The sequence below is a fragment of the Thamnophis sirtalis genome, unplaced genomic scaffold, assembly GCF_051295495.1.
Source record: "Thamnophis sirtalis isolate CommonGarterSnake01/CBP01778 unplaced genomic scaffold, rThaSir2_p1.2 scaffold_2, whole genome shotgun sequence".
In the NCBI taxonomy this organism is placed as follows: Eukaryota; Metazoa; Chordata; class Lepidosauria; order Squamata; family Natricidae; genus Thamnophis; species Thamnophis sirtalis.
In genome coordinates this window covers 116633949-116648075 of record NW_028261382.1, presented here as the reverse complement: position 1 = coordinate 116648075, position 14127 = coordinate 116633949, and the positions used below count along the sequence as shown (strand labels likewise).

General features: G+C 40.2%; 1 protein-coding gene across 1 annotated transcript in view; it reads right to left on the bottom strand.

Moving 5' to 3' along the window:
• EIF3H (eukaryotic translation initiation factor 3 subunit H) overlaps window positions 1-14127 on the bottom strand; it is an 82144-nt gene that overhangs the window by 60145 nt on the left and 7872 nt on the right. The window contains exon 2 of the mRNA XM_087706762.1: window positions 11737-11893. Coding sequence (XP_087562888.1) covers window positions 11737-11893 — 157 coding nt within the window. The remainder of the gene's footprint in view (window positions 1-11736; window positions 11894-14127) is intronic.

Genomic DNA, 14127 nt, shown 5'->3' with positions numbered 1-14127 from the left:
TAACAAATGGAACATTCAGCACATTTATTACCACAAATATTTAAACTTTAGTTCAACGCACTTTAACAAATTAGTATTTTTTTTAAAAATCATCATACGTATATAGAATACCTACATCTGATTCCTGCCTACATCATTTTTGAAAAAGAAAAGTTAAATTTTCCGCTCTTGTTCTTTTTTTTTTCCTCGGGGAAACATCTTTTTTCAATTTAGTAGTTAAAAAAATAAAAATTAATAGCACATTATTTTCCCCACACAAACAACAGCCATTAAGAGTTGGTGATGGTTTGAATTAACATTTTACGCCAAAGGAAATAAAAAGATTGTTAAATACCTGCTTGTCTCATAAGTTATAAAATGTGTGCATTTTCTGTTTTGCCCTTTCTGTACAATATATCAATCATAGAGTATACCACTGTCTTTCGTGTAATCATGAGTAACGGAAAGGTAGTTACTTAGTTGGGACACATGGGCCACTATGGGAAAACTTAACAGACTATTATTAGAGCAAAAAAAAGCATATATTACAATGAAGATGAAGAAAAGAGATCAAAAATAAGATTGGCAGAAGCAAATAACCATTTGCAGGGCAACAATAATTTTTAGTCTTTCTTCTCAAATCAATCAAGAGGGATACTTGTTCACTTGCCTAAAACTAACGTCACAATATTTTAGCAGCCCCATTAAAAAGAGACAGCATAACATTCCATGATTCTTCTCAATTACCTAAAGAAAGAAAATGGCAAAGTGATACCCATAATTCACAATTATTTTAGGTATATCCAGTAGCCTAAATTCGTAATAGAGAAATTCTTTTTTCCCTCTTTCAAGACTCAGGATGTTCTTTAGCATATAACAGAACAATAAAATTAACAGAAATCAGTTGTAATACTAATAACAGAAATAAGTATATCATATAAATAATTTTTCTCTTACTTTAAACAAAGTATTACAGAATGGACTTGTATAATGAAATGTGACCTGGAAATTAAATACTTGTAAAAAATAGGACACATTGAGAGGGGGAAAAAACAGAAGAAAAGAAAAACTGAATCATGAAAAATTAAACTGAGCACAGCAAGTAACTCTTGACTAAAAAAAAATTATGCGGGTCACATATAAAACTTTAAATCAAGAAAAATTATATGTTTCTTCTCATGCAAACTTTTAAAGACAGCATTCATAAATAGGCTAACAATGTAAAAAGATTAATTAGGATAATTTTATGTATTACAGCTGTTAAAGATGAGTCCTAAAAGAGTTTAATTATATACATAATGTACCCACATCCCATGATGTTTGCATTAAAGCATTTTAAAAAAACTGGATTTTTTTTATGCCATGTCAAATTGCTTTTATACCCTCCTCAAGAGCAAACAGTTATTGAGCTTAGAAACAATGGTGAAGGGGGGGAAAAAGGAGGACAAAATTCTGAAGCTTGCCTCCCTGACTGCAATATTTTCAATCCATAGGATATGAACAAACTGCATTTAAAAGTGTTCCTTTCTAAATAGACACAATGTCTTACTTTAAGATTTTGGGTTATGAAGAGATTTTTGCTACAGTTTAAACACCATTTACATATTTTGGCAATATCCAGAAACAAACTTCGGGAAAACACATGCAGTTTAAGAAGGAGAAACTGAAAACCTAACAATGTTTCCAACACAGTCTAAAAATAAAGGAAAATTAGCTAGCATGTTGTAGACAATACTGAGGATTAAATGTTAAAAGATAACTTTGAAGTTATTTCAGAGATACTATTTCATAATATAATGTAATGCTTCTGTTGGTCCCTTCATAACTTGAATTGGTTTTGTTTTTTTCCATAGTGAATAACTTGATGGAATTACTACTGTTTATCCCCAAATGTTATTATAGAGGTAGCAAGGCTGACATCAGGAAGGCAAAGGGAGAAATCAAACCTAATGAATTATTTGAAATATATTTATAATTTATTACTTGCTTTAAAGGAAGTATATGGGCATTAAAAAGATCCAAACAAGGTTTTCTGAATGATTCAGAAGCTCCGCAACTTCTCCGTTATAAAAACTGATATGTAATAAGATATAAATCAGCAATCAAGAAATGGGAGTAATGGCAGAAATGTCCCTGTGAAGTCCTACTAGGGTTAAAATTGCAAGATTAGAACTTGAAAATGAGTTAATCCAATTTTCCAAGCCAACTTGACATACTAAATAAAAAAGACAACTTGAACCACACACTTATGCATGGAAATAGCTTTTTCCAAGGAGAACTGGAAATCAAAGTCAACTGACTGAAATGTCAACTTTCAACCAATTCTCTCCTGAATCATCAAAACGGTTTTTCAGACAAATTTATACTGGTCTTTGTCTACAGGCTTTAAACCATTCGTCCTTTGTCTAAATATTAGTGGGGGAAACGATTGTTTTGAAGCACGGCTTCCATCTCGCTGAAAAGAGAATATCTCCTTGCATTTGATACTGAAATCAGCAGAAATACATCCTAATCAATAAGGCTCATTTCATTTAAAACTAGAGGAATCTGATTGAAGGGCCTGACAATAAATTGTTGGACTGAAGTTAATACAATGGGCTTATTATACTATTTACTGAAGGTGATAACATAAAACATGTCTGAACTTTAACAAATGAAAATAGCTTCCTCTTCCTTCCCGATGCCTTATATCATGGTTAACAGCACAAATGAAAAGTAATTGCTTTTAAGCTGCCTAACAATGCCCCCTAATGGATATTTCAATAACTATCTCACTTTAAAAAATAATAATGCTATACCCAATCTCTGTGTTTATTATAATTCTGCTACAGTCTTGCTTAATTACCTGAAACAGATTTATTTTGTACCTCATCAAGTAAAAGGTGTGCAGCAGATGAGCCCAATTCATAGAAGTAAATCTAATGGACGTACATGAGAAAATAATCCCACTTGAAACCTTTTCCAGCCTGAAGGAACAACTAAACTAGCAAATTAAATGAGAATTTATTCCAGATTTATTGTCTATTCTTTTTGAAGTAATTCAGAGAAGGTAAACATATGCATTTTTAAAAAGTTCACAGTGAGAAATGAATCGTTGTTCCTTAAGGACTGCAACTGAGTTCTTTACTTGTAGAGACTGAAGTAGAAGAAAAAGAACCAAGTACCGGTAAGTTCTTTCTTCTTCTTATATTCAGGTTTATCTTCTTATATTCAGGTTGATCATTATTAGATCAAAGGAAAGGAACATTTACATGCTACTTAATATCATGTTAGTTATGTAAGTCAGTGGTTCCCAAACTTGGCAACTTTAAGACTTGTGGACTTCAACTCCCAGAATTTTCCAGCCAGCTCTGCTGGGAGTTGAAGTCCACAAGTCTTAAAGTTGCCAAGTTTGGGAACCACTGATGTAAGTAGTCCCTATGGCCTATTGAGGAGCAAGATGTCTTGATCTTGAGGAGTCCTTTCATACCATTTCCAGAATATTTCATCCCCGTAACTGGCTTCAGGTGTGCTGAAATGGTCTCAAATCTGCAACATCCCTGTTCATCTTGCCTATTATTATTTGGCATTCCAATTGTTTGCAATACCGTCTCCTTGACCTTTTAAAAAAAATAGATGACATCTTTATCATGTTAGGCATTTGCCTCATCAGTAAGTTACGGTCACTTCTCCAACAATTCCTTCTCTTCCCAATTCATGCGGAGCCAAGAAGACGACAGAGTATCATCGTCTGTTTAAGCAATCCTGCACAACAACAGATGTGAAAATGAATGTGACCCATCAATCACTCCCGAGAAGAGGCACAAAGAACCAGCAACAAGGCATCAAAATTACAGTGGCGTAGCAAATATGCTTGTTCAGAAAAGCCTGTCTGCAGGATCTATTAAGTGCCATTTTTGTTTGCGAGCTAGGGGACAAGTTCTAAAAAGGCTGGGGTCAACCCTGCAGCCATCTTGGAAGGTCTTCAGGGTTGCCACAGCCAGACTGGATAGAACTGTGGGAAAGGGAGGAGAGAGTAGATAGCTGCGGAAATACATAGCCAAAATAACATTCTTCTGGGAGCCAAGGATCCTCTCACCAGCACCTGTCGGGCCATGGATGGGAGTTACCTGGCCTTAGGACTGTGACCTGATTGTGGCATGTGAGGGTTGTATGTAATGAGGAGAAGACCTTTGGGTTCTGAATCAGGTGGGGAAAACTCAGGGAGCTTCAGAGTCGGGTTTTCATCAACCGTGCTAATATGACATGCCTAATCAATCTATGCTTTGAAGAAGCCCCTGGCCTTGGAATTTTGATTTCATCTGGGCTTTTACTTGGAACCTTGACAGTTGGAAGTTCTCATACAGTGAATAGAATAGAATAACAGAGTTGGAAGGGACCTTAGAGGTCTTCTAGTCCAACCCCCTGCCTAGGCAGGAAACCCTATACCGTTTCAGACAAATAGTTATCCAACGTCTTCTTGAAAACTTCCAGTGTTGGAGCATTCACAACTTCTGGAGGCAAGTTGTTCCACTGATTAATTGTTCTAACTGTCAGGAAATTTCTCCTTACTTCTAAGTTGCTTCTCTCCTTGATTAGTTTTCACCCATTGCTTCTTGTCCTACCCTCAGGTGTTTTGGAGAACAGCTTGACTCCCTCTTCTTTGTGGCAACCCTTGAGATATCAGAACACTGCTATCATGTCTCCCCTAGTCCTTCTTTTCATTGAACTAGACATGCCCAGTTCCTGCAACCGTTCTTCATATGTTTTAGCCTCCAGTCCCCTAAATCACCTTTGGTGCTCTTCTCTGCACTCTTCCAAAGTCTCCACATATTTTTTACATTGTGGCGACCAAAACTGAATGCACTATTAACACTTCATGGATCTTGATTCTATCCCTCTGTTTATGCAGCCTAGAACTGTGTTGGCTTTTTTGGCAGCTGCTGCACACTGCTGGCTCATATTTGAATGGTTGTCCACTAGGATTTCAAGATCCCCCTCATACTTATTATTATTGAGCAAGGTACCATATATACTGTACCCTGTGCATTTTGTTTTTCTTGCCTAAATGTAGAACCTTATTCAAATTGTGCTCAATTCTTTTCTAGAACAATGTGAGAGAATGGATGGGCACACATCAAAATGCCTCTCCGAACTCACAAATAAGAACAAAGGTTAGGGCAGATAATAGACTGCCTTTGATTGTGGGAGCTACACTCTATTATCATGGCTAAGTAACTGTTGAGAGGCCTGTCTTCCGTGAATAAAGTATCTCTTGTACAGAACATGAATATGCACAGCATTTACAAGGTAGTAGTTATTCAATGCCAGGAGCTGCTAAATGCACCACTGATCTTTGAAATCAACATTTCACCACTTATCTGACACAGCAATTCCATGTATATCTACTTACAAGGAAGTACTATCTACAGTGGGGCTGATTCTCAAATGAATTGTGTAAGATGTTGCCTGAACTTACAAATGAAGTGGCATTTTTGGTGTGGAGGGACTGAAATGATGATACTTTGTTCTTTGCTCCATCAATCTAACTCTTTTGGTTGGAACTGTAATTCCAAGAACTGTAGCTTGTCTGGGAATTGAAGGTTGTATTGCAATCTGGTGGGAAATTCATCACTGAATCAATAACAGCACAACACAAAGCATTTACTGACATAATTTTGCAAATTGAAATTTATATCCCATGATCTTTGCTGCTGCTTATTGCATTCCCCTTTCCGGGATATGGCAGAAACTTCATTTTATGAGCTCGTTTTTTACACTGTCATATTGCTTGTTTGGGGATTATTATTTTAATTGTGATTTTGGCAGAGATTTCAGCTTCCTACCTAAAGAGGATTAAGAATATATATATGTATATCCATCCTCATGAATCATCCATCACCTCTTTAATACTTTAGTATAACCAAGAAGCACAGTTGTTGCAGCTTCTGTTCATGTATACATATCTAGGTCTATTGATATCACCTCATCTATTATTGCTTAAAAAAACGGGTAAGCATGAGACCCATGCCAGGGATTAAAAGATACCTCACTGATCATTGTTTGATTTATGTAATTTATTCAAAGGTCTTGTTTTAAGATACTGCAGAAGGATAACGAATGGTGGATAGATTCAGTCCTAACAATTAATTCACGATGCCAGCCAGAAAATTCACAAATCATCCTTGGTAGAAAGCTAAGTTGAATCCTGAAGTGCCCCCATTCTACAATGGACAATGGATGACATCAACAAAGAGGCATCCCTCAGATTCTTTTTGCCTTTTCATCACTACCTCAGTGATTTTTAGAAATACCACGTTGTTATTAAGCTCATTTTAATTCAATCCACTTGTCTGGAAGGTCTCTCGGTTTCCTCTCATTTCCAGCTATGGAAATGTATAAAAGGAGTAACATAAATCTAACAATTTTTTTAAAATCCTTTCATCCAGAGTTATTATCCATTTGTTTGGAGCTTATAACTGTCTCTGGGTTCCAAACTATTTAAAAATAGTTTTTTAAAAAAAAGTACAAGTATCACAGAATTCCAAGAATTGCCTGGGATTGGTTTGGCTCTTTAGCCTGCACTTTTAATCCTATCCAGCATGTTCCCTCTTCCATTCTGGTTTGTAGCCTTCACTTCCATAGTTGGTTTCCTTCTTTCCCTTTTGCTGGATGAAACGTTACTTCGTGGGATGAAAGCTCTGATGGTGAAGCAATGACACACATGACACATAGTGACACATCATGCCTTTTTTCCTGACATGTGGGGCTTATAGAATAGAATAGAATAGAATAACAGCATTGGAAGGGACCTTGGAGGTCTTCTAGTCCAACCGCCTGCTTAGGCAGGAAACCCTATACTCATGATGGCCAACCTTTGGCACATGTGCCAGAGGTGGCATGCAGCACCTTCTCTGTGGGCACATGAGCTGTCTCCCCAATCCAGCTTGCCGTCTATGTGCATGCGCCTCCTGCCAGCCAAGTGATGTTTGGGTCTCTGCCACTCATGCGCAGAGCGGGTGCACACATGCATGGGGGGGGTGTGCACATGTGTGGGACCTACGCATGCATTGTATTTTGGGGGTTTGGGTTCACTTTGGGCACTCAGTCCAGAAAAGGTTAGCCATCTCTGCCCTATACCGTTTCAGACAAATGGTTGGCCAATCTCTTCTTAAAAACTTCCAGTGTTGGAACATTCACAACTTCTGGAGGCAAGTTGTTCCATTGATTAATTGTTCTAACTGTCAGGAAATTCCTCCTCAGTTCTAGGTTACTTCTCTCCTTCATTAGTTTCCACCCATTGCTTCTTGTCCTGCCCTCAGGTGCCTTGGAGAATTGTTTGACTCCCTCTTATTTGTGGCAACCCCTGAGATATTGGAACACTGCTATCATGTCTCCCCTAGTCCTTCTTTTCATTAAACTAGACATACCCAGTCCTGCAAACGTTCTTCATATGTTTTAATCTACAGTCCCCTAATCATCTGTGTTGCTCTTCTCTGAACTTTTATGCAGCTTTATTCCTCTCTAGCATTCATCTCGATTGTTCAGTGATGCATTTCCTGCCTCACTAGGCTTTACCTCTATCTGCTCTTATGAGGCACTTCCTGTTGGATATGTATAGTTATATTCTCGGTGGCTTGTACAGTGTTTTAACTGCATTTTGATTAAACAATACACGCTGCAGAGACCCAAAAATCAGCTGGCCAGCAGGAGGCATGCACACATGCACGGTGGAGCTCAGCTGGGGCAATGGCTCGCATGCCAGCAGAGAGGGCTCTGTGTGCCACCTCTGGTACATGTGCCATAGATTCGCCATCATGGCCATATATGTAAGCAAGCACATGCGGCAAAACCAGAAGGAAGATGAAATAAGTACTGCAAAGATAGGTAAATAAATGTATGATCTCATTCTAGATCACTCATGAGTGCTTTCAGACAAAGCAGTTTCTTCCTTTTTGAACAAAAGAAAAATATGACTATGACATCTTTAAAGGACTAGAGTTTTCAACTGCTTTTGATAAAAGTTGAAGGGCTCCTTTTACTCAAATAGATGTGCTATCACAATTTTGACTCATGTTGTTGCTGGCAATCTTATTTATGCTGCAAAATTGCAGTGTGGATACTGCCATTAGGTGGATGTCATTCTGGATTACAGCTGAGCAAGGAGACTGAGTTTAAGCGGCATACAAATGTAATTTACAGGGATTACTATTTAAATATATTCTGAAAATAGATGTGTCAACTACAACTTTTTCCCACTGATTTCCCACTGCTCACAAGACAGTCACAGGACTTTTTTTTCCAGGAAGAGAAAATCTGGAAATGTAATTTTTTCTAGGACTCTTCTAAAGTATTGAATTCAGAAGTATTCCTTTAATAATCATGTCAAGCTGGCTTTGTTGACCTGGACTGCATTGCCAGAATATGATGAGATGTTTCGTGTCAATAATCATTTCTAAAAGATATTTAGTTTTGACGCCACAGTGCCTAAAATAAATTACCAAACGGCAGAGGATTTCCCTTATACACATTGATCTCCATTTAGGTTCGAACTTTACAATTCTTTCTTTAAAGGGCAGCCTGAGTAGCACAAACGTGGAATTTCAATTATCAAATTAGCACTGTAAAGAATATGTTACCCACAAGCAATCAGGTCCACCACTGCTGATGTTTTGAAGAGTTATGGGAGAGAGAGAGGAAGGAGAGATTTGCAAATCTCAGCAGAACTTGGCAGGATTCTGAGAGGTTTATTGAGCTTCTCTGCCATTGATCTCTTCTAGCAATTGCTGGCCTTTCAATCTTCTGCAGCAGAGCTCATGTTAGGCTGAATCCTAGAATCTTCCTACTTTATATTGCCAAAGCAAAGTTAACACACCCCTTACTTGGTCATTATCCCCTTTTCTTTGCTCGTCCTCCACTCAGCCAATTTTTTTCGAGATGGGGGGGTGGGGTGGGAAATATTTCTGCCAGAGATCCAAGTGGATCACTTCTAGAAAGCTGGTGATATGTATCCAGCCCCACGGTAACTATGAATGTTGTTGTATTTTAAATTGTTGTTTGTCTTATTTATCCCCTTTCCCCTTTTTACTGTAAGCCGCCTGGAGTCCTCCAGGAGTGGGCGGCATACAAGACTAATAAACTCAACTCAACTGCGCCCCTACCTGAACCGGGAGGCTCTCACAACAGTCACTCGTGCCCTTGTGACCTCTAGGCTGGAGTACTGCAATGTGCTCTACATGGGGCTGCCCTTGAAGAGTATTCGGCGACTTCAGCTAGTCCAGAATGTGGCCGCGCAAGCGATCGTGGGTGCACCTCGTTTCACCCACATAACACCTATCCTCCGCGAGCTGCACTGGCTACCTGTCGATCTCCGGGTACGCTTCAAGGTGCTACTTGTCACCTACAAAGCCCTTCATGGTAGTGGATCTGGGTACTTGAGAGACCGCCTACTGCCAATTACCTCCACTCGACCAATTAGATCCCATAGATTAGGCCTCCTCCGAGTTCCATCAGCCGGTCAATGTCGACTGGCAACCATGCAGAGAGCCTTCTCGGTGGCAGCTCTGACCCTATGGAACGAACTCCCCGTGGAGATTCGTACCCTCACCACCCTCCAGACCTTCCGCATAGCCCTTAAAACCTGGCTGTCCCGACAGGCCTGGGGCTAAAGACCTCAACCCCACCCGAATTGTATGAATGTTGTGCTTTTAACGATGTACTGTCTTATGTGTTTAATCTGTTTGTCCTCCCTTCCTTCTGAACTGTGAGCTGCCCTGAGTCCCCCCAGGGAAAAGGGCGGCATATAAATAAACTACCTAAACCTAAACTCAACTCAAAACTTAAAAGCTGCTAGCAATCCTAGGAGTTAATAACACCAGCAGCAAATTTGCCAGTGTCATGACCCATCCTTCTATATGTGATATTTTGTAACTCTGATGCTGGGACTCGGTTTCTGAAAATGGGTGCTAAGCAAGCAGTTGGTTTCTCACCTAAAGCAATGAAGTAAGATGACTGCTGAGAGAAGTTGTAAGGGGAGATCTCAAAGGGGAAAAAAACTGTTTAGAAAGAACCAAAACAACAGAACAATGACCCAAGAAAATTACCAGATTCTTCTTCGTGTTTTATTCTCAGACCTGCCAAGAAACTCAGTCGCAATACAGGTAATCCTCGAGTCACGGCAGTTCACTTAGTGACTGTTTGAAGTTACAACATACTCCAGGGGTTGATTTCGGCAGTCACTACTGCCTCTTTGCTTGTGGTTGCGCCATGCCTGAGTTTGATGCGCGCTGCACGCACTTGCGTAATGCAATAAAAATGCACAAAAACAAAATGGCGCCACCCTTCGGGACATGGCAAGTTTGGGTCGCTGCTGGTTCCAGCGCCCCAGGCCGCCAAAATCACTACCGGTTCAGCCAAACCGGTCCGAACCGATAGGATCCCACCACTGACGTACCGCCTTGCATGATCTCGCACTACTTTAGACCTCTGTTCTCTGCATATTGAGGCATGGACAAGATCTGCAACAAAAAGCTTTGCAAATGGAGGGAAGGCCTTCCCTCTATTTGCCGTTTCCTTGACGAAATCTTCGGGGGCGAGACCTTCCAGGGAGGGGGAAGAATGAAATATGTCAGTGAGTTGGGGGAAGCCTTGCATAGTTGGATCCCCATGCTTTTCCCCATTCTGAGACACCATGTGCACCTAATGAGCTGTGCAGTCAATTAGCAAATGCATGGGCGAAGACAGGGAGTTTTCATGTTCATTTAATGCAGGGGTGTCAAACTCAAGGCCCAGGGGCTGGATCTGGCCCACGGGATGCTTAGATCTGCCCCGTGGGACTGATCTGGAAACAGCGAACGACTGGCTCATGGGCCTGGCCCTCCCAAACTCCATTTTCGCTGGCAGAGGGTTGCAGGAGGCCGTCGCAGACAAAAATGGAGCTCGGGACTCTGTTTTCGCTGGCAGAGCGCTCAGGCCACCACAGGCCTCCCCAATACGAGTGATGTCAAGCTGGCCACGCCCACCCCGGCCTTCCGAGGTCAAACACCATCCCTGATCCAGCCCTCAATAAAATTGAGTTTGACACCCCTGATTTAATGTGATTCACTTCAAGGAATCCTCGGGTTACAAATCTAATTGGCAAGCTCCATTACATTCGTAACTTGAGGATTACCTGTACAGAATGAATTAGCTTAAAATGGGCTCCAAGAATTCACTGAACATTTACATTCTTGGAATAGGGAATCACAATGATTATCTGTATATAAACAGACTTATCAGATCCAACTCCAGTATAGGTAGAGTTCAGCAACAACATTTCAGGGAGAAAGAGATATAGGTAAATGTGCCATTGGCCATGAGACCTGGGATTGACAAGACAAGAAACTGTTTACTATTTTTGTACATAAAGGTAAAGGTTGCCCCGCACATGCGTGCTAGTCATTTCCGGCTCTAGGGGGCAGTGCTCATCTCCATTTCTAACCCAAAGAGCCAGTGCTGTCCGAAGACATCTCTGTGGTCATGTGGCTGGCATGACTAAATGCCAAAGGCACACGGAACGCTGTTACCTTCCCACCAAAGTGGTCCCTATTTTTCTACTTGCATTTCTACATGCTTTTGAACTGTTAAGATTGGCAGAAGCTGGGACAAGTAACAGGAGTTCACTCACTTACGTGGCACTAGAGATTCGAACCACTGGACTGCTGACCTTCTGATCGACGATCTCCGCGTCTTAGCCACTGAGCTACACTATTTTGGACATAGGTTATCCTAAATGATTACCTTCATCAAAGTCAGCATCGTCTTCTGTGTGCTGAGGGAATGGGAAGCAGTTGGTGATTTCAAGTCTATCATCCACTACCAAGCCTAGCAGCACGCCCTGAACCACTTCATTGCCTTGGCCTTCCTCGTGATAATGCTTGATGATCTTCAGCACCACCTGAAAAAGAAATGTTAAATTAGGACAATTTCATTTGAGATGGGAGTCCCAGTTCATCTATAGTAACAAGTCTGTTTTCCAACAACTGTTTAAAAAAAACCCTTGCTTTAGTTATGAATTGAATGTTACATTCTGTTCTGACCCAGCCTTCACAAGTAGTGATAAGATATTTACTCATGAATAAAACAACCAGTTTTTATAACAGGGCAATAACAGTTTTTTATTCAAATGTAAAAATCAAATGTAATTAGTCCCAACAAACCTGGATTTTACCAAGAAATCCAAGTTGCTTGATGTATGCTAGAAATGAAAGGATGTCTGCGACAACTAGCCACTCCCAAACCCCTCCTATTTATTTCCCAGCCAAGGAGAGGCTGACTATCGTCTACGTTTACCTCCCTCTGAGAGCCAGCTTACTGATTTCCTTTGTTCTCCTCTCTTTTCCTCTCTGCGCATGCGCGCATCTGGGATAGGCTCTATCTGTTCCTCCCCTCACTCAGCTCAAGCCCCGAAGACAACTGCCTCTACATCTGGGGGAGGATGGAAGGTCCAAACTCTGCCTCTGTTGCTGTTTCCTTATCAGAGCCTTCCCAAGACTTCAAAGCTGGCCCAGGGTCTCCCTCCTCCTCCTCCTCCACATCTGACTCTGCAGCTAGCTGTGCTGGCATCCGACGGGCCACAACATATTCTTCCAAGATTGGTCATGTAGCATAACATATTTAGATGACTAATAAAACAAGACAAGTGTTTAAGGATCACAGAAATGTTTCTATGGCATCAGATGAATTTATCTCTGCATATATGTATTCTGGGGAAGAAATGGTGGACTGTGGATAGTTCAGTGAAAATCAGAAATGACAACAATGGCAGCATGAAGAGCCAGCAAGTAGATCAGTTCTTCAATAATTCCTCTCTGGACAAGGAGATAACTTGAGATCACCCACAAATGTTCTACACAGCTGCTTCTCATGAGGACATCACAAGATAGTTGTCTCTGTTGATTTACAACTCTAGAAGACAAGGGAATAACTACCTTGCTGAAACCATGGATGGCGCCATTGAAAGGATACTAAGTTTGTAAGTTTCTAATCCCTTTTGAAAATTGCTTGTTAACTGTTCTTAGCTATTAGGAACCTTTGGCTAAACAGGTTTACAGCATCAGGTGAGTTTTCTTCAATCCTTACTGAATGAAGGTTTTAGTACATTTTTCTTTCTTTTCTATTGTTTTTTCTATCCATTTACTGCAGCTTCTCTTTATTTTTTACCTTTTATTAGAATAAAAATAAGTTTTTACTATTGTAATTATAATATTTAAGAATACAATTTTTTTAAAAAAATCTAAAAATGTGGGAACTGGAAGTAAATCTGTTGCTAAATATTCCTACTCAAGATCTAAGTGATGCCTAGGGGGTTATGGTTTTCCATTTTTCATCCATTCAAAACAATCAAAAAGCATTCTGTATTCAAACTGCATCCATTCACCTGATGGCTTTTAACAGGTTTCCTTTAGATTTTTCTTTCTGCAGTTTTTCACAAGCAACAATTTGAATTTGTCATTTTGTACATTTAGAGTAGTCAACCTGGTACAATGCAATCAACATCATCCAGTGGAACTAGTACAAGGGTTAGCAACCCACGGCTCTGGAGCCACATGTGGCTCTTTCATCCCTCTGCTGCAGCTCCCTGTTGTTCAAAATATGCGTCACAACTGCCAATGTGTGACTCCCGTTGGGACGTGATTTATTGAGCTTTTCACACACACACACACACACACACCCCGGAAGGCCAACTATGGCTAAAGCAACGAAAAACTTCAGAAGAAAACAGAAATAGTCAGGCACGGGAAGGGGTCCAAATGGCTTTTGAGTGTTTAAGGTTGCCGACCCCTGAACTAGTAGATAAGAGACAGCAAATATTCCAGCACTTCTAAAATTGATATTAAGAGCAACTCTACTATCAGTTCACTTACTAACATCTATGGGGAGATTATTATTTTTTTACACACAAATGTTATTTGGGGGCATGGTCTATATAGGTTAACATGTTAAAAATATTAACATGTTATATCTAAATGGAATTTAGGCTCAGAAAGACCCAAAATCATCAAGGATGGGGAAAGCATTCCAAAATAACCCAATCACAAAGTTTTTGCTCCAGCAATTCAGAGACAAAGTTTCTGCTTGACTAATCATAAAGAAGCTGTTTCATTCAGCTCTTCTAGATTTTAAGAGGCA